This window comes from Trachemys scripta, chromosome 2 (genome assembly GCF_013100865.1).
Source record: "Trachemys scripta elegans isolate TJP31775 chromosome 2, CAS_Tse_1.0, whole genome shotgun sequence".
Lineage (NCBI taxonomy): Eukaryota > Metazoa > Chordata > Testudines > Emydidae > Trachemys > Trachemys scripta.
This window is the reverse complement of record NC_048299.1, coordinates 280,488,957-280,506,833: the sequence shown is the minus strand read 5'-3', so window position 1 is coordinate 280,506,833 and position 17,877 is coordinate 280,488,957. Positions and strand designations below refer to the sequence as shown.

Genomic DNA, 17,877 nt, shown 5'->3' with positions numbered 1-17,877 from the left:
CTGCCATGCTAGGGGCGCTGCGGTGCGTGGTGCCGGGGAGGGGGTTCCCTGCAGCTGAGGGGCCAGGAATCTCCCTGACTCGTTAAGCATTTTTAATGAGCCCAGCCTGGCCCAGATGAGGCCATCTCCTCGGTGCAGCCTCCTGGAACTGTCCCCGATTGGGCTCTGCGCCTCGCTCATCAAAATGCTAATTTGTTTGATTCCCCTGGTGCCCATCGCCGCGCCCCTCCCCCACCCCCAGTATGGCACAGGGAGAGTTCAAAGCCCAGGCCCCTCGAGCACCTGGAGCCCGCTGAGTCCAGCCTGGCCCCTCTCCTGGAAGTGCCGGGGAGCACGCTGACCTGGAGAAGTGGGAGCTGGCGGAACTGGCCGGTTGCTTCTGCAGGCCAGAGCAAGATTGCTGGGGTTGGGCCCAGGGTGATGAACTGAGCGAGGCTGGTGCTGGGGCTGAAGGGCGGCGCCAAGGAGGAAAAGGATGGTGCCCGAGTCACAAGGAGGGGCGGGGCGCAGGCTAAGCTGGGTGAAGGGCGAGGGCTGGAATAGCTGTGGGAGCAGCAGGTTGCGGCTGAGACGGATCAGCAGAGCTGTGTGCATGGGGAGCCCAGGGCTGGGGGAGCAGGGGGCTGTGGGTCAGGAGTGAGGGGCACTGGCAGAGCTGGGGGACCCAGGGCTGGGCTAGCGGGGGCTGTGGGTCGGGAGTGAGGGGCACCGGCAGAGCTGGGGGGACCCAGGGCTGGGCTAGCAGGGCTGCGGGTCGGGATGGTGGGACTCTCTCTGATCTCTCGGGTTCACAGCGGGCTCATGGCTGCAGTGGTGACATGCGCCAGGCACAGCATGTGGGCTCCAGCGTGGTGCCCGGCACGGCTCCCTGCCATGCCGGGGGGGCAGGGCCAGGCCAGGTTGCTCACCTCGTACTGGTTCGACAGGCTGGCCAGGGTCAGCACCTCCAGCCCGTGGCCGTTGATGATGAGGCTGTAGAAGCGTTTCCCGTAGGCTGCAGGACAGGCCGGAGGCAGCCGGTGAGGGGCGAGAGTCCCATGGGGGGGGGGGGGGGAGACACCCTCTCCCTGGGCAGGGGCCGTACCGTCCGTCTGGGCCATCAGCCGGACGTAGATCTGGTGCAGGGGCCCCTCCTCCCACAGCCGCCTCTTGATGTAGATCTGGTAGCAGCCCCGGGCGTGGTTGATGATCAGGTGCCGCTTGTGCATGGAGCTGAGGAACAGCCAGAACCCAACCAGGATCCCGTAGACGAAGAAGCCGAAGTAATCCTGGGAGACCTGCGGGGACGGACCCGGGAGCCAAGACCCAGAGCCGGGGGGGGGGAAGCGAGCTAGAGGCACCCGCTGGTCCTGGCTCCCCGGATGGGGAAGTAGCTGGAGGACCCGGGGGGAGGGGTCCCCAGTTACCTAGAACCCACCCAGGGGGGGGGGAATGGAAACGACACCCTTTGCCCGGCCCAGTACCAGCCCCTGGGGCCCAGCCGGGGTGAGGACACGGGGCTGGCGTGGGGCTCTGGGGCACGGCCTGGGACCAGCCAGGGGCTCTCCTACCTTCTCACTCTTCAAGTAGAAGACCCCGCCCAGGACACAGAGCAGGAAGATCAGGGCCCCCTTCCACAGCGTGTCCTTGTAATACTCCATGACGAACACTGGGGGGCGATAGAGAGAGCTCAGCATGGGGCCGGGGCCAGGACCCAAACCCACCCTCCCCCGTGCCAGCCAGCAAGGCCCAGGGCAATCACCACACTGGGGGGAACCTGGGGCTGCCCCAGAGAGGCCAGCAGCAAGACTCAAACCTGGGACCTTCAGTTCTAAGACCGGCCCACTCTGTCCCCGGAGCCACAGAGCCGAGCGTACAATAGGAGCACGTGGCAGCAGGCTCTTCCCTTTGGCGTGTGCCGGTCTGTGTAAGGGGCCACGGGCACCCGCACGTACGCAGTGAGTTCCACGGGGCAGGCAGAATGCCAGCGGGTTCCAGAGCAAGGGAGCAGAGGCAGCACATTTGTGGGTTCCAGATCACATTCTGGAGCAGGGAAGGCAGACAAGTGCCGGTTCCAGAATGGACTCTACAGTATATAATGCGGAACTCTTGCTGGCTCTGGAGTAGGAAGACAGAACAATTGTGGGTTCTGGAGTGGGGAAGGCAGAACCTCTGTGGGGTCCGCAGTAGTTTCTGGAGGAGAACAGACAGAAGCAGGTTCGAGATCAGGTTCTGGAGTGCAGGAGCCAGCATGGCGGTGAGTTCTAGAGTGGGCTCTGGAATGGGGAGGACAGACAATTGCTGTTTCAGAGGGGGGAAAGCGGAGTGTTTGCAAGCTCTGGAGCAGGGGAGGCTGTCTGGGTGTGGAGCTGGGAGGGCAAGATTTGCTAGTTTTGGAGTGGGTTCTGGAGCAGGGAAGGCAGGAGGCTTGTGGATTCTGGAGTGTGGCAGGTTGAACATTTGTAGGTTCTGGAGCGGGGTGTGCAGAACATTAGTGGGTACCAGAGCAGGTTCTGGAGTGCAGAAGGTGGTTTCATGGCCCCTCTTCACCACACTCCCACCCAATGATACTGCATCAGACACATCCTCCTGTGGGCATCTCAAACACCTCCAGGAGCTTCGGGTGATGTGGGACCATGTACCCTGAAGCCTTCCTGGGCCTGGTGCCGGGGCGTGCTCCTCACCATTGGGCTGCTGCACCTGGAAGGGGTAATGCGTGTTCTGCTGCAGCCTGCGTGCCAGGCTCCTCTCCACGTCGAAGAAGGTGAGGTTCCAAAGCACGAAGGCGCCTCGCAGCATGGCTGCTCCTGGGAGGTGGGCGTCCGCCCACACCGACAGGGGCTGCCGAGGGAAGGGCGAGGAGCCGTCAGTCAGCAGGGAAACGCACCCTGTGCTACATACAGCCAACCCTGGAATTCATCAGACCCATGTCAGCAATGGGGAAACTAAGGCACAGAGCTGGGACGTGCCTCAACCAAGGTCACCCAGTGAGTCGATGGCAGAGCTGGGAATAGACCCAAGAAGCCAAGTCCCAAGTTAATATCCCATGTTGCCATCCGGGAGGATCCCAAAGGGCTCCATAGACTCTGTCCACAGCCACCACTTCCCTGACCACTGATATGCAGCCACCTCTGGGGCTGTAACACCACCCAGCAGGAGGGGCAGGATAAGTCCTGATCTACTTGACAATACGGGGGGAACTGAGAGGCAGAATGGAATCACTGCGCTGGGCTTTGGCCAGGACATCGGGAGGGATCTCAAAGGATCACAAGCAGTCAGGGCCTCAGTGAAAAGCACTTCCAGCAGCAAGTACCCCTAGCATTGCTGACAGCAACCCAGCCCGAGCCGGTACGAGCTGAGACCGTCACAGCCCCAGTCTGTACCCAGGCCCCCACAGCACAGAGCCCCCCTGTCCCAGCACTTGCCAAGTCGCCTGGCCCATTGTCAGCTCCCCCTACCTGCAGGAGCTGGGGAGTCCCGGCTGGGGAACAGCGGGTCAGCGAAGACCGATTCGAGGGCCTTGTCTGTGGCAAGGGAGGCTCAACAGCAGGGCCCTTGCGGGGGGCAGGGGGCACGGAGTGCACTGCTGCGCCACGGCAACCGGCCCCTGTGGGCTCTAGAACAGGCGGACGGAGTTCTAGAGAATCCAGGATCCCGTTTCCAGGGCAACAGCGCTCAGGGAAGGGTGGTGCCAAAGCAGGCCGTGTCCCCAGCCCCATGCACCAGGCCCTAGAGAAGGGCCTGGGAGTGCAGGGGGCTTGGGAGGGACTAGCACCAAGACATTGGGCAGCCTTCACATTGGCCTGCGGGGCAGCCTGGCTCCAGCTGGCCCCCCGTGCTTCCCCCTCCGGCTCCTAGGGAGCCTGGCCTTTAAAAGCCAGGACCTCCTGGCTAAGCTCTCGGCTGCCAACATCTCAGCGGGAAGGTCCCAGGCACCGGCTAGGGGGCCAGGCCAAACAGCAGCTGCTTAGCACCCCTTACTCCGGGGGGAACTCTGCACCCCTGCGCATGCGCAGAATTCATGGCCAGTGCAGAATTTGTTTTCCTCGCAGAAAATGCAGTTCTGCTTGAGACGTGCTGCAGTTCTGCCTTTCTCCCACCAGAGGCTGCCGTGGTGCCAGAACAGACAGGAACAGCTGACCGCGGTCGCATTCATCACAGCACCCTGCCCACGGAGCCAGGGTAGGAGGCACAGGATGGGGAGGGGGGCAGAGAGTCGTGCACACGGGGTTTCTGGGGGGGGTCACAGAAGCTAGTGGGGTGACAGCATTGAGCCAGGCGCTGTGTGGGGCTGCAGGGCCACCTGGGGATAGGGGCAGCCCGGGTCTGCATGGGGGAAGCTCCCCAGCTCCCTAACAATCCCTCCACCCCCCGCAAAACTGTTCCATACTTCTCCCACCAACACCCAACACCCCTCCAGGTTCACTCCAAGGCTGCTTCCCCCTCCCTCAGCTCCTCCGTTACCCCTGACTCCCCCATCTTTGCACTGCTTCTGGGAGTGCAGGAAATACCATTCTGTAGTGTAGTTTAAATGAATTACTCAGAGTTCTCTACTAATATGCCTAGTAAGGAATCTATTTGTCAAAAAACATTTTCTGAATCTTTTTTTGTTGTCTACATTGTTACAGACACACTTGGTGACAGGTATTTTGAAATAAGTCACCATAATAATCGAACTGGTGTGATTATGGTGTGTTATTTTGAAAAATAAAATATACAGAATTTGAAAATATTGTGCGCAGAATTTTTGGTTTTCTGGGCGCAGAATTCCCCCGGGGCCGGTGACCCCAGGTGGCTGGTAACCCGGGGCTGGTAACCCCAGGGCCGGTAACTCTGGGTGGCTGGTAACTCCGGGGCCGGTAACCCCAGGGCCGGTAACCCCGGGTGACTGGTAACCCCGGGTGGCTGGTAACCCCAGGGCCGGTAACCCCAGGTGGCTGGTAACTCCGGGGCCAGTAACCCCAGGGCTGGTGACCCCGGGTGGCTGGTAACTCTGGGGCCAGTAACCCCAGGGCCGGTAACCCCGGGGCCGGTGACGCCGGGTGGCTGAAGCCAGGAGCCGAGACCTATCCCCTGTGGCGGGAAGGGAAAGCTCACTTAGTCCATCCCTTAGTGAGTTGAAGGGCTCACGGGTCCCCAGGCCGCTGGGGAGGCTGGAGGGGTGGCCAGTGGGCCCTGCTCTTGGCCTGTTCTGCGTAGACTCACTGGAGCCGAGCACCTGCCAGGCCTGGGTCCGTTCTTGGGCGAGCTGGGCCATTGCTTCCTTTCTCCCGGCCCCGGGGCCAAGCTGAGCTGGCATCACATACAACCCCTCAACCCTGGCCTGTCGCCCACTGTCCTATTGGCCTTGGCTCTTTGCCCCCAGAGTGTGGCTGGGCCTTGCAGAGATCACAAGCCTCTCGTCCCAGCAATGTGTGCTTGACGCTGGACGCTCCTCCCGAGTGCCGCCCGCCTGGTCTCCTCTCAGCCCTGTAGAGCAGCCGTTCTGGGGAGCCCATCACAGCCCAGTCTGCTGGCAGGGCACAAGACCCAGGTGGCCGGAAGAGGGTGAAGCAAGGTCTTCAGAAGCCCCCCAGTGCAGGGGAGATCAGGGAGCATAGCTGGGTCCAGCGGGATCATCCCCCGATGCCCACTAGGGGAACGTTGTGGTGACTTGCTCAGCCAGGTCGTCTGGGAGCCAGACCCACTGAGAAGGGGAGGCCCCTGGTGGAAGCTGCACTCTGCCTAGCCACTGGGGGAGCAGAGATACCAGACCAGAGGCAAGATGTGGGTCTTTCACACCCCGAGCGCCTCTGCTGGGTCCTATAAACGGGGGGGTGGGGGGGGTGGAGGGGGGCTCAGCCAGACCCAGGAGTCCCCAGGCATGTGTACAACTCCTGCGTAGGGTTCTTAATGTTCTAATCCCTGAAAACCGAACATCCCTGCCCCACCCTTTCCCCGAGGCCCTGCCCCTGCTCCCCCCAGCCCCGAGGACTCACCTGCCACCTGCAGAGCTGGGTTGAGAGGAGGTGATGTGGGGCCCACCCAATCGGGGCTGGGGGGGGGGGTTGGTCCCTGGAGCGAGGGGCTGGGGAGCGGAATTGGGGCTCGGCGGGGGGGGCAGTCCCTGGAGCAAGGGGCTGGGGAGGGGAATCAGGGCACAGCGAGGGGAGGGTCGGTCTCTGGAGCAAGGGGATGGGGAGGGAAATCGGGGCACGGCGGGAAGGGTTGGTCCCTGGAGCGAGGGGCCAGGGAAATGGAGGCACAGTGACAGGGGCGTCAGTCCCTGGAGCGAGGGGTCGGGGAGGGGAATCGGGGCACGGTGGGGGGGGGGGGTCGGTCCCTGGAGTGAGGGGCGGGGGAGAGGAAGTGAGACTCGGGTGGGGGGGTTGGTCCCTGGAGCGAGGGACGGGAGGGAAACTGAGACACAGTGGCGGGGGGGGTCAGTCCCTGGAGCAAGGGGCTGGGGAGGGAAATCAAGGCACAGCGGGGGGGGTTGGTCCCTAGAGCGAGGGCTGGGGAAATCGAGGCACAGCTGGGGGGGGGGGGGCAGACCCTGCTCACACGGCTCCAGCAGGTACTTTGGAGCCCAGTCCGGGCGCAGCCAGTTCGGCCAGGCCGGGGCGGGAAGAGCAGCATCCGCCGAACAGACCCACGGCTCCAGGCCCCAGCAGCAGCTGCTCTTCCCGCCCCCAGGTGGCGGAAGCCGGTTACTGCAGGTAACTGGACTTTTAACATCCCGCCAGCTGTGCTGCCAGCTTCCCTTCTCGACCAGATGTTCGGGTCGAAAACCGGCGCCCTGGGAACCCCACCCCTGTATCCGCCATCGTCTCAATACCTCACGGAAGGGGCGAGTGGGGTCAGACCTGGCTGGCTGCCGTGGTCACGGCCAGAGGTTTGGACGGGAAAGAACTTGCGAGGGACGCGATGTGCAGGGTCCTGCCTTTCACACCTGTCACCCGAGCAGGCAGGTGTGAGCTCTCGCAGGCCACGCTGAGAACAAGGGACAGCTGTGGAGACAGGCTGGCCTGGCCGGAGAACCCAGGCGAGCTCCTGGAAGAGGAGGCGCTGGGCTCAGAGCCACGCGCCTGTGCCTATCTAAGCAGCAGAAGTGGTTCTCTATTACAGGACAGACTTTGTCGGGGGAGGGGGAAGGTGTCTGGTGACCAGTGGGCCCCAGCTGCAAGGACTGGCCTGGGGGCGAGAAATCCCCTATGACAGGACAGGAACTTGCTAACAAGTGTCGACTTTTGATTGCGTCTTTTGTTTTTCGCTTGCCTGGAACCTTACGTTTCCAACCCCTTCTACTGGCTTTCATCTGAATCTCGGCTGAAGCTCTGTTTGGTTTGGTTTCTCTAGAAACCTTCGGGCCTGGTGCTCAGGAGAGTGATGAACTGGGGCACTGTGTCCATGGAGGCAGCGGATCTGGGTGCACTGCAGGTGTCCAGAAGACGGGGACTGGGCCCTCGGGTATAACGAGGCGGGTGTGTAAATTGCCAGTCTGTATAAAGGAGTGGGGCTGGGGAATTTCCCTGGCAGGGGGCGCACACGGGGCTCCCTCCCGCTATGAGCCGGTGGTAGCGATTCACCCCAGAAACCCTGACAAGTGCCACAACCCAGCCTAGGAATTCAGCTCCGGAGAGCCCTGGGCCAGAGAACTGTTGTGTGTGTCCTGGGGTCCCCCAAGCCTCCCGAAGCCCCTGGGGGAGAAACACCCCTTCCCCTGAGAAGCTGGGTTACAAAAGCCATGTGGTTGCTGGAATCCACTGGGCTTGGTGGCCTGCAGCTCCCCACTCCTCCTCCCCAGGGCTCTGACTCCCTGCCAGGCTGCAGCAACGGGCAAGTCCCTCCCTGCACGGTGAGCGCCAGGCCCCGGGGACAGACCCACGAATTCCCTGCAGGAACAGCCCTTTATTCGGGAGCACCGGGCGCTGCGCCGGACAGTAAAACACTGACAAATCCAAGAGGAATGTCATACAGAAAGGGGGCGCTATCAAAATGGGGAGCGGGGAACCAGGCACGGCTGCTCCTCCCGGGGGAACAGGCTGCCTGCGGCTACAGCACCAGGTGGGTGCCCAGGTCCCAGGTGCCACCCACGCTGCCAGGAACATCCCAGCGAAACACCAGCCCCTGGCACTCAGCCTGTGCGTAGGGTTGCTCCGGGCGCAGGCCTGCGGAGGCGCTGGTGTCATTACGACGTATCCTCTCCAGCCGCCGGCTCGTCGGCGCTGGCCAGCAGCTTGCTCAAGCACTGGTGGATGTCATCCTGGCCCCGATACACCCTCTTCATGCCCCGGGGCAGGTAGCGGCAGGACGACAGGTTGAGGTAGCTCAGGGCAGGACAGCTGATGATCAGGGCACTGTGGGGAAGCAGAAATGCCTCGAATTGCATCCCTCGGCTATCTGGGGCTTCCCCCTAGATTTAGCACGTGGGGCGGCAGATCCAGCGCGGAGCGGAGCCATGGTGGGAGGCTGAAGGAGGCAAGGGGCCGGCCCACATGCCAGTGGTGGCACAAGAGAAGGTGGGAGGCCACGTGGGAGCTGAGCAGAAGAGCCCAGCCAGGAAGAGGCGGCGCAGCGGGACAGGGGAAGAGCCAAGCAGGGCCGCAGTGCGGAAGGAGAGCGGGGCAGTGAAGGGACTCGGGGTGCGGAGGCCGGCGTAGCAGGAGAGGCTGGTTTGGGGGGAGAGGAGACTGCAGCAGCCACGCAGAGAGTCAGTTACACACAGCAGCTCTCCGGCGAGAGGGAGGCTTTGCAGCTCAGGTCCCCGGGGGGAACGCAGCCATGGCCGGTGAGCACCAAGCCTGGCTGCCCGCAGCCCCTCTGCTGGCACTCACCTGACAGTGCTCACGGTGACCTTGGTCCCGGTCAGGTTGAGGGATCGCAGGGCTGCCCGGCTGCTGCCCTGCCCGAAGGCGGCCATGGCGCACTCCAGGTCGTGCTCGCTGAACCTCTGCCCTGCCAGATCGAGCTCCTGCAGGCTGTGGTGCCACTTCCAGGTGAGCAGATGGCTGCCCTCTGAGGGCAGGAGCAGGTGGTTATTGCTGCAGTATAGGCCCAAGTACAGCTGCTCTAGATCTGGGGTGCAGAGAGAGATACGACGTTACTCGAGATAGTTCAGGCCCAGGCACTGCGGGAGTTCCAAAGGGACCTCACAAAGCTGGGGGACTGGGCAGCAGACTGGCAGATGAAATTCAATGTGGATAAATGCAAAGTAATGCACATTGGAAAACATCATCCCAACTCTACATATAAAATGATGGGGTCTAAATTAGCTGTTACCACTCAAGAGCATGATCTTGGGGGGAGGGATAGTTCAGTGGTTTGAGCATTGGCCTGCTAAACCCAGGGTTGTGAGTTCAATCCTTGAGGGGGCCACTTAGGGATCTCAGGCAAAAATCAGAACTTGGTCCTGCTAGTGAAGGCAGGGGGCTGGACTCAATGACCTTTCAAGGTCCTGTCCAGTTCTAGGAGATCTCCATTAATTTATTTAAAAAATTTAATTGTGGATAGTTCTCTGGAAACACCCACTCAGTGTGCAGTGGCAGTCAAACAAGGTAACAGAATGTTAGGAACCATTAGGAAAGGGATGGATAATATGCCAGTAAATATAATGCCTCTATATAAATCCTTGGTTCACCCACACCTTGAATATGGCGTGTAGTTCTGGTTGCCCCAACCCAAAAAAGATACATTAGAAATGGAAAAGGTTCAGAGAAGGACAACAAAGATGACCAAGGGTATGGAACGGCTTCCGTATGAGGAGAGATGAATAGGACTGGGACTGTTCAGCTTGGGAAAGAGACGACTAAGGGGGGATACGCTAGAAGTCTATAAAATCTTGACTGGTGCGGAGAAGGGGAATAAGGACGTGTTATTTAACAGGCAGCAGGTTTAAAACGAACAGAAGTAGTTTTTCACACAACACACAGTCAGTCTGTGGAACTCTTTGCCAGAGGATGTTGTGAAGGCCAAGACCATAACAGGGTTCAATAAAGAACTAGGTAAGTTCCTGGAGAATAGGACTATTAATGGCTATTAGCCAAGCTGGGCAGGGATGCAGCCCCATGATCCCCTGAGACATCTGACTGCCAGAAGCTAGGAGTAGACCATGGGGGATGGATCACTTGGGATTCCCTGTTCTGTTCATTCCCTCTGGGGCGCCTGGCATTGGCCACTGTCGGAGGACAGGCTACAGGGCTGGATGGACCTTTGCTCTGACCCAGTACTTATGTTCTTATAAGATGGGGGGTTGCTTTAGAATAACTATATCCTCTCCCATTTCCACAGCACCAGGCACCCCAGTGGGCCTTGCCACGTTTACAATGGTGTCAGCTGTGCTCAGGGCACAGGGCTGGGAGCCGGGACTCTACACCAGGGGCGGGCAAACTTCTTGGCCTGAGGGCCACATCGGGTTTCCGAAATTGTATGGAGGGCTGGTTAGGGGAGGCTGGGCCTCCCCAAACAGCCAGGCGTGGCCTGGCCCCCGCTCCCTATCCGACCCCCCCACGTCTCACCCCCTGACAGCCCCCCCCATGACTCCTGTTCCATCCAACCCCCCCGTCCCCTGTCCCCTGACCGCCCTGCCCCTTCCAACCCCTCCTCTCCTTCCTGACTTCCCCATCCAACCACCTCTTCTCCCTGACCCTGACTGCCCCCTGCCACCCCATCCAACCCCACCTCCTTCCTGACTTCCTCCGGGGACCCCTGCCCCCGTTCAACCCCCCTGTTCCCCGCCCTCTGACCGCCCCAACCTTTATCCACACTCCCGCCCACCACCCTGAACTCCCCTGCCCTCTATCCAACCCCCCCGCTCCCTGCCCCCTTACCGCGCTGCCTGGAGCACCAGGACAGGGAGCCGCGCCGCCCGGCTACAGCCAGCCACGCCACCGTGCAGCAGAGCTCCGAGTCAGCTGCCCGGCAAGAACTCGCAGCCCCGCCGCCCAGACCATTGCACCAGCGGCACAGTGAGTGAGGCTGCAGGGGAGGCGGAACAGCAGGGGAGGGGCCAGGGAATAGCCTCCCGGGCCAGGAGCTCAGGGGCCGGGCAGGAGGGTCCCACGAGCCGCATGTGCTACACATTAGGCTCAGGGCCTCACCAGGAGGCAGAAAGACTGTCCCTAGCTGCACCAGATGCACCTGTCCTCCACACGAGACACCCGCCTCCTCCTCCCCAGAGAGGGGGACTCCAAGGCTCACCAGGGCACGGCAGCTCCTGCAGCCCCTTGGGTGTCACGCGGAAGCAGCCACGCAGATCCAGGACCCGCAGCCTGGTGGAGGCCTGCAGGATGTTCTGCAGGACGCCGTCACTGATAAAGGAATAAGAGGTGGAGGCCAGGCACAGCTCCTCTAGCTGAGGGAAGCCCAAGGAGGTGGGGACGAACCGAGGGCTTGGCTTCGGGGACCAGACCACATTGAGCAGACGCAGCACCTGGAAGGGAAACAGATGGGGGCAGAAATGACCCACCAACCCCAGACAACAACCTCCCAATCAGCTGACAAGCTCTGGGGCTGGAGCACCCACGGGGAAAAATTGGGGGGTGCTCAGCACCCACCGGCAGCTCCCCGCTCCCCCGCCCAGCTCACCTCCGCCTCCTCCCGAGTGCGCCGCATGCCCGCTTTTTCCCCCTAGCTCCCAGAGCTTGTGCCACAAAACAGCTGTTTTGCGTGGCTGGGAGGGAGGGGGAGGAACGCGGTGTGCTCGGGGAAGAGGCCGGGCCGGGGCCGGGATTTGGGGAAGGGGTCCAATAGGGGCGGGGAGGGGGCGGGGACTTTGGGGAAGGGGTTAGAATGGGGCAGGGGAGGGAAAGGGTGGAGTCGGGGCAGGGCCAAGGGGGCGCAAGCACTTACCGGCGCCAGGGAAAGTTCGTGCCTATGGGCAGGAGCAACCCCTGGCCTGCTCCACTCAGGGCTGCTTTAAAGAGTAGGCAGCAAACATTGACCAGGTGCAGCTCCTGATGCGCTACAGTGCACCCCGGGGAAACTACAAATCCCAGCATGCAATGCAGCCAAATGCACTGCATGCTGGGAACAGCAGTACCCTTGGACTATAGCTGTCTCTATTCCATGCATGTACACCGTGCCCATCATGGGGACAGGAGGGCACAGGAGGATTAAAACAGCCAGTGCAGATCAACCCTCCCTGCCTGCCTCCCATGGGGTGACGGACACCCTGCTCCAGGCGCAAATCAGAAGACAGAGGGAACAAAGAGATGCTGCACTGCGTCCTAGAACTGGCTTGGACAGGCTCAAGCAGCAGGCAGGAAGGGGTTCCCCTGAGGACACCCTGAAGTCCTGTCCCAGAAGGGAGCTGCAATGGGCAGAGTGGGAGAGGTGACCCCTGAGACAGCCAGGCTGCTCAGGGCCTTCCGGAAGCGAACCAGACCCTGGATGTGCACTGGGAAGGCACATGCCAGCGCTGTGCACAGCTCCAATAAAACCGGCCCTGCCCTGGGCAGCGTGCACCACAATCGTCTGAGCTGCGTCTGCCGAGATGCCCAGGGAAACTGGAGGAGGGGTGAGCTACAGACATGACGTCACTGGCACACACCGCTGGGATGGGCAGAGCTCCGGACATGGGCGAGGGTCTAGGGAAGAAGCAAGTCTCTAGGAGGGATCTGAAGGGGTGCCTGGTACCTAGGGTTTGGGAGGTCTCCCACCAGCAGGGGGCAGCGTGGGAGAGGGCAAGGCAATGCACGGCCATAAAGCAATACCAGGACATGCAGGCATCACCTGCTGAAAAGCAGCTGCCTAGCTGGGAATGCCTGTGAGCCCTTCACCCAGGGATTGCCCAGCCTCTCCAGAGAGAGAAAGCACCCAGCGGCAGGGGACGCCCTCAGGTGTCAGGAGACCTCTCCTGGCTGCAGGGGCACACTGGGCGAGTGCACTGCATCGAACCGAGCACCACTTGCAGCCATGGGTGGCCACACAAGCTGCCAAGGTGGGGGGGGACGCAGATCGACAGGGAAGGGGCAGGAGAACGAACCGACCTGAGCTTCCGGGAAGCCTGTGAAACCAGAAGGAATAAGCTAGCATTGGAGCTGCAGGGCGGCCAAGGGTTCCCAGGGTGGGGGAGCGGAGCGAGGGAGATCAGAGGAGGAGGAGCGGGAGAGGAGGGAAGGAGAGCTCGCAGGTACCTGCAGCTGCCGGCAGGCTGCCTGCAGGGGCTCTACTGAGAGCTGGAGGTGCTGGCTGCTCTGCCCGATCTCCGTGTTCACCTCCAGGAGCTGCAGCCCAAGGCAGCAACCGCTCTGCAGAGGGGCGACAGGTTCAGAGAATGAGGCACTCCCTGCTGATCGGTCGGGCCCCACGCCCACCCGCCTTGCTGAACCTTCCCAACGTGACCCAAGACAGCCTGGAACAGCAGCCCTGAGAGGTACGATCTGCCCTGTTCATCCCAATGGAGTGTTAACTCTGAAACCTAATGATGCAATGTGAGCTGCTAACCATGTCACAGCTGAGCAGAGCTGCCGGAAAGAGCAATGATTACAATGGAAATCTGACACAAGACTCAATGGCATCTCATTTCAGAGTCAGGAATGGGGAGCGCCCGGCTTGTGGACAGAGCCTGTGGAAGCACCACTCCCAATTCAACCCCTGCCTCTTGTTGTTCCAGTCTCAGCAGAAGCAGCTTCCTGGGTCTCATAAGCCTCTGTCGAAGCAGGCTCAGAAACTGTCCCATCCCACGTACGTATGGTGCAGTCCAGCTCTGACAGGGAACACTCGGGCAAGGCCAGCCCCTCTACAACTCCCCGTCCCCCGGCGGCCTTTGCCAGGCTTACCGAGAGCGTGGCGATGATGGCATTCATTTGGCTGCTGTACGTCAGCCAGAGCTGCCGGATCCGAGAGCCAGCGGCCTCCAGAAAGTTCACCACAGCTGAGGAGTCAACCTGGAACAAACCAGAGGCCACCCAGCGAGGGGTTACCACCCAGCACGTGGCAGCCAGACACCATGCACCGCCCTCAAAGCTGTCTGAGGAGATGCTGGCTAATTAGCCACAGAAAAAACTCCTTGGCTGTACACAGCTGTTGGCTACAGCAGATTAGGCGAGCAATCCTGGGACGGGATAAGGGGCTCGTCAGGCATGTCTGGGAGGGGGCTGGGCGCTGTCCCAGGCAATAGAGTTGACAGTCTCAGCGCAGGCCCCGTGGGTTTGACTGGCTGTAGCTCAGTGTTCTCACGTTCCTAGGGGACCAGAGGGCTGGCAGATGGCTCCTTTCTGGCAGGGCACACAGTGCTCCCCTGAGGGGCTGGGCAGGATGGGCCTTACGACACATTTCCGAGCCTCGCCCCCCCCAGCAGGTAGCAATAGTGATGTGGCTGCAGCATCGCCCGGCAGGATGGCCCCCTTGTATTTCTGGGAGGGCCTCAGGGGCTCCCCGGCCTAAACTGACCCCGTCTCCCTTCAGCTCAGCAGAGCCCAGCACACCCCTACCTGGGAATTCTGCAGGTTTAAGCTTTCCAGTCGGGGGCAGCATTCGGCCAGAGCACTCAGGGACTTGGTGGTCACTCCACTGCAGTGGGTCAGCTTGAGGGAAACGAGAAGGGGGCAGGACTCCGCAAGGGCCTGTAACGAGAGAGGGTGGTGAGCCAGCCAGCCCTGCCAGCCCACGAGCAGACCCTGTAAAGGGCGGGCTACACGCAGGCTGGGGGATTCACGTTCGCCACCTCGCTCCAATTAAATTCCCTGTGAGGAAGACGATTCTGCTCTCAGTGCTGACAGAGGCTGCGTGACTGACAGCAGAGAGGGCCCGAAACGCAGAGCCTGAGGGCTGGATATCCTTTGCTCTTTGTGCCACTGGCTCTTAGTCGCAGAAGGCCGCCTGTTCTCAGAGCTACGGCTACATCCATCCAAACCCAGGGATCGGAGCGGGCTGGCCGGCGTCCCAGGGCAGAAGGGCATTGCCCCTGGGGAGCAGTCACCAAGGATGGCAGAATATCACGCCAAACTGACCCCTGCCGTCTCACCTGCAGGACAACGGGCACGTGGCTCTTCCAGTGACAAAGAGCAAAGTCCCGGAGAAGTGAAAACCTGCACGGAGGAAAGAGAGAGTTAATCTGCCTGCCGAGCCAGCCTGCATCCAGCCGTCCTGCGAGAGGGCAGTATAAAGGGGGAGGGGGAGGGGTAGCGCAGCGTCCAGCCCCTAAGGGGAGCTGGAGTGGGAAGGAATGTGGGGGTGACACAGCAGGAGAGGGCCAAGGCATGTGTCATGCACAGGGGATAGGACACCCCCCTCTAGAACGCAGCACCCACCTGTTCAGGGCCAGCCACTCCATCGTGCCGAGGATTCTCTTCTCGGTCTGGGGAGGCTGCTTTGTGCCAGGCTCCACCCAGCAGAAGCCGATTGACACCTTCTGCCACAGCACGGGATTGGAGGCTGCCCCGTACCACAGCCGGCACACACGAGCCACCCTGGGGATGGAGACAGCCGTCACTGCAATGGCACACGCCCGGTGAGACACGTAGCGGAGCCATCTCAGCACAGCGGGCCCCCAGGGGCCCACCGCCAGCAGGGGAGAACCCGGCTAATGGTCAGGCAGAGCTTTTCAGGTGGGTCAGACCCCTTCTCTCAGCCCTTCCGCCCGAGTCTGTGACCCAATACAGCAATGAGCGTCGCTGGGAACCCCCTGGAAATGCCCCTCAGGCTGGAGTGGTGGCAGAACAGGCCGCATGTGGGCCAGGGCCGGCTCCAGGGTTTTGGCCGCCCCAAGCAGCCAAAAAAAAAAAAAAAAAAGCCGCGATTGCGATCTGCGGCGGAAAGTCCTTCGCTCCGAGCCGGAGTGAGGGACCGTCCGCCGAATTGCCGCCGAATAGCTGGACGTGCCGCCCCTCTCCGGAGTGGCTGCCCCAAGCACCTGCTTGACAAGCTGGTGCCTGGAGCCGGCCCTGATGTGGGCTCCAGGGCCACTGCCCACAGAGTCGGTGATGCACACACTTCGTGAATGTCACTGGCCACCCATTATATTCCACCAGGCCCACCTCAAGGCCTTGCTCTTGGGCTTTCAAACCGTGCACATTATAGGGCCAGCTGTCCACGGCACTGAGGTGCCCGAGGCTGTCCAATAGGTACCTGTGACGAACTGGGCCTGTTCTCACTGTGGTCTGTGAATGCTGACAGGGGAGTGTGGCTTGGATAGTCTGCATTGGGGGATGGGAGTTTCCCCAGGCGCATACCTGAGTGTGTAACATGAGAACCCAGGAAGGGGTTGAAGGCCAGGTGACTCCTTAGCCCGGGAAACTGAACAAAGGCTGGGGGAGGGGTCGCTGAAGGAGAGTGTTGGAAGCAGGCTGGAGAGACGGCTCTGACCTCCCAAGGGGGGCTGGGCTGGGATGGCCGGGGACCCCAAGATGGACCTAACTGAGGGGGGCCCTGTTGTCTGTGCCTGCAAGACCTGTCTTGGACTGTATTCCTGTCATCCAAATAAACCTTCTGCTTTACTGGCTGGCTGAGAGTCGCAGTGAATCGCAGGAAGCCGGGGGTGCAGGGCCCTGAGTCCCCCAATACTCCGCGACAGTACCACCGGCCATCTCCTCTGAGGAGCACAACTCTGGCCATTCATCCTCCTTGTTGAGTGCCAGCGCGCATGGGGGATGTCCCTCAAGGCCAGGATCAAGCTACTGGGCCAAATTCAGCCATGGAGTAGGTGGCAGCAACACCTGGTGACTTCAATAGAGAGCTGCAAGTGCTTGCTCCAGGACTGACTTTGGTCCCAGGTCCTTCTCAGTCTGTTGGTTTACAGCGGGGTTCTGGGGACTGAGATGACAGGGTTGGGGGTTGGTTTTCCCCCAGCCCCCCTGTGACACCCTGAACTTATCAGCCAGGCCCTGCTCTGGGAGGTTTATATTCTGGCTTGGCAGAATTCACTTTTTATTCTTTATAATTCCTACACATAATATCAATGGTCTAGCTAATACTTAGTCCTGCCAGGAGTGCAGGGGGTGGGACTATCTGACCTCTCGAGGTCCCTGCCAGTCCTGCCGTTCTCGGATTCTGTTGATTTGTAAGCCGGTTTTGTTTAGATTTTTACCAATTTACATTTTCACAGCTGTGTGACATTATTAGGTGTGGGGGCTGAGCACAGACAATAATTATTTAACGAAAGTAGCAGTTGAGATTCAAAAGTTAAAGCTACCTAAATGGCACCTCTGCTCCAGCTCCCTTAGCACCAGCGTTACAACACGCTTTACACACAAGCAACACTTCTCTTACTGTGCCCATCTGTACATGTTGATTATTAGCGCTGGGAATACCTTTTCCTCGGTTTGTGGGCGTGCACGCTGAAATCGACGTTTACCGTTATTTACCAGTACAAATCTAATCCTTCCAAGCCCATTTAGATTGGTTCAAGTGCCCAGAGGCTGGGGGCACAGGGCACCAGTGCAGAATGTCAATGTAAGATTCCCCTGGGGGTACTGGAGACCCATAACACAGGGACTGCAGGCCGACCCCCTGAGGCATTGGGCTACCTCACCACTGCTCTGGTTAGCCCATCAGGTGGGACCGGGGAAGGTGGAGAGACACGACAGGAGAGCATGACATGGTGAAAGGAGCCTCGGAAATACCTTAGAGACATTGTCAAGTGAGGGGTTTCTAAGCTCTGGGAGAAGAGCCCTCGTGGCCGCCTGTCTTCTCTTCCTGGACTACTGCTTTACAAAAAGAGTTCAAAACCACGCCAGTGATAGACACACAATGGCAGGGTGCCTGGATTATTCTGGTAAGTGAATCCCACCGCTCTAGGCATCAGGCTGTGGGTCAGCAAAGTGCCCCCTTTGTACTCAACTGCCCAGCTCCTGGTAGGTCTCGAAGATGTTCTGAGCATTCATTACAATGGACCAGGGCAGCATCCAGGGCCAATGATCCTGAGAGGCATTTGATTCTGCCTCCCCCAACACCAGCAGAATTGGCAGCTGGCTCCCT

General features: G+C 60.5%; 2 protein-coding genes across 2 annotated transcripts; both read right to left on the bottom strand.

Moving 5' to 3' along the window:
• Positions 1–788: 788 nt before the first annotated feature.
• On the bottom strand, positions 789–8,150 carry TMEM249 (transmembrane protein 249). Its single transcript, XM_034759602.1, has 6 exons — positions 8,056–8,150; positions 6,825–7,011; positions 2,664–2,820; positions 1,464–1,648; positions 1,085–1,373; positions 789–994 (listed from the first exon to the last, which is right to left on the bottom strand). Exons 1-6 carry the CDS (start codon positions 8,148–8,150, stop codon positions 789–791), a joined length of 1,119 nt encoding a protein of 372 aa, XP_034615493.1.
• FBXL6 (F-box and leucine rich repeat protein 6) lies at positions 7,855–16,487 on the bottom strand. The gene is made up of 10 exons (XM_034759601.1): positions 16,478–16,487; positions 16,030–16,066; positions 15,213–15,371; positions 14,927–14,990; positions 14,394–14,525; positions 13,740–13,847; positions 13,095–13,208; positions 11,158–11,389; positions 8,796–9,036; positions 7,855–8,318 (listed from the first exon to the last, which is right to left on the bottom strand). Exons 1-10 carry the CDS (start codon positions 16,485–16,487, stop codon positions 8,150–8,152), a joined length of 1,266 nt encoding a protein of 421 aa, XP_034615492.1. The 3' UTR covers positions 7,855–8,149.
• Positions 16,488–17,877: the final 1,390 nt, after the last annotated feature.

Excerpts from the sequence above, each read along its gene's own strand:
- FBXL6 (XM_034759601.1), bottom strand. Across the intron at positions 14,991-15,212 it reads GAGTGGCTGGCCCTGAACAG|GTTTTCACTTCTCCGGGACT; the intron begins GTGGGTGCTGCG and ends TCCTCCGTGCAG. Across the intron at positions 13,848-14,393 it reads TAAACCTGCAGAATTCCCAG|GTTGACTCCTCAGCTGTGGT; the intron begins GTAGGGGTGTGC and ends GGTTTGTTCCAG.
- TMEM249 (XM_034759602.1), bottom strand. The coding sequence starts at position 8,150 with ATGACACCAGCGCCTCCGCAGGCCTGCGCCCGGAGCAACCCTACGCAC. Across the intron at positions 2,821-6,824 it reads TGACCACGGCAGCCAGCCAG|CCCCTGTCGGTGTGGGCGGA; the intron begins GTCTGACCCCAC and ends TTCCCTCGGCAG. Across the intron at positions 995-1,084 it reads GCTGATGGCCCAGACGGACG|CCTACGGGAAACGCTTCTAC; the intron begins GTACGGCCCCTG and ends CCTGTCCTGCAG.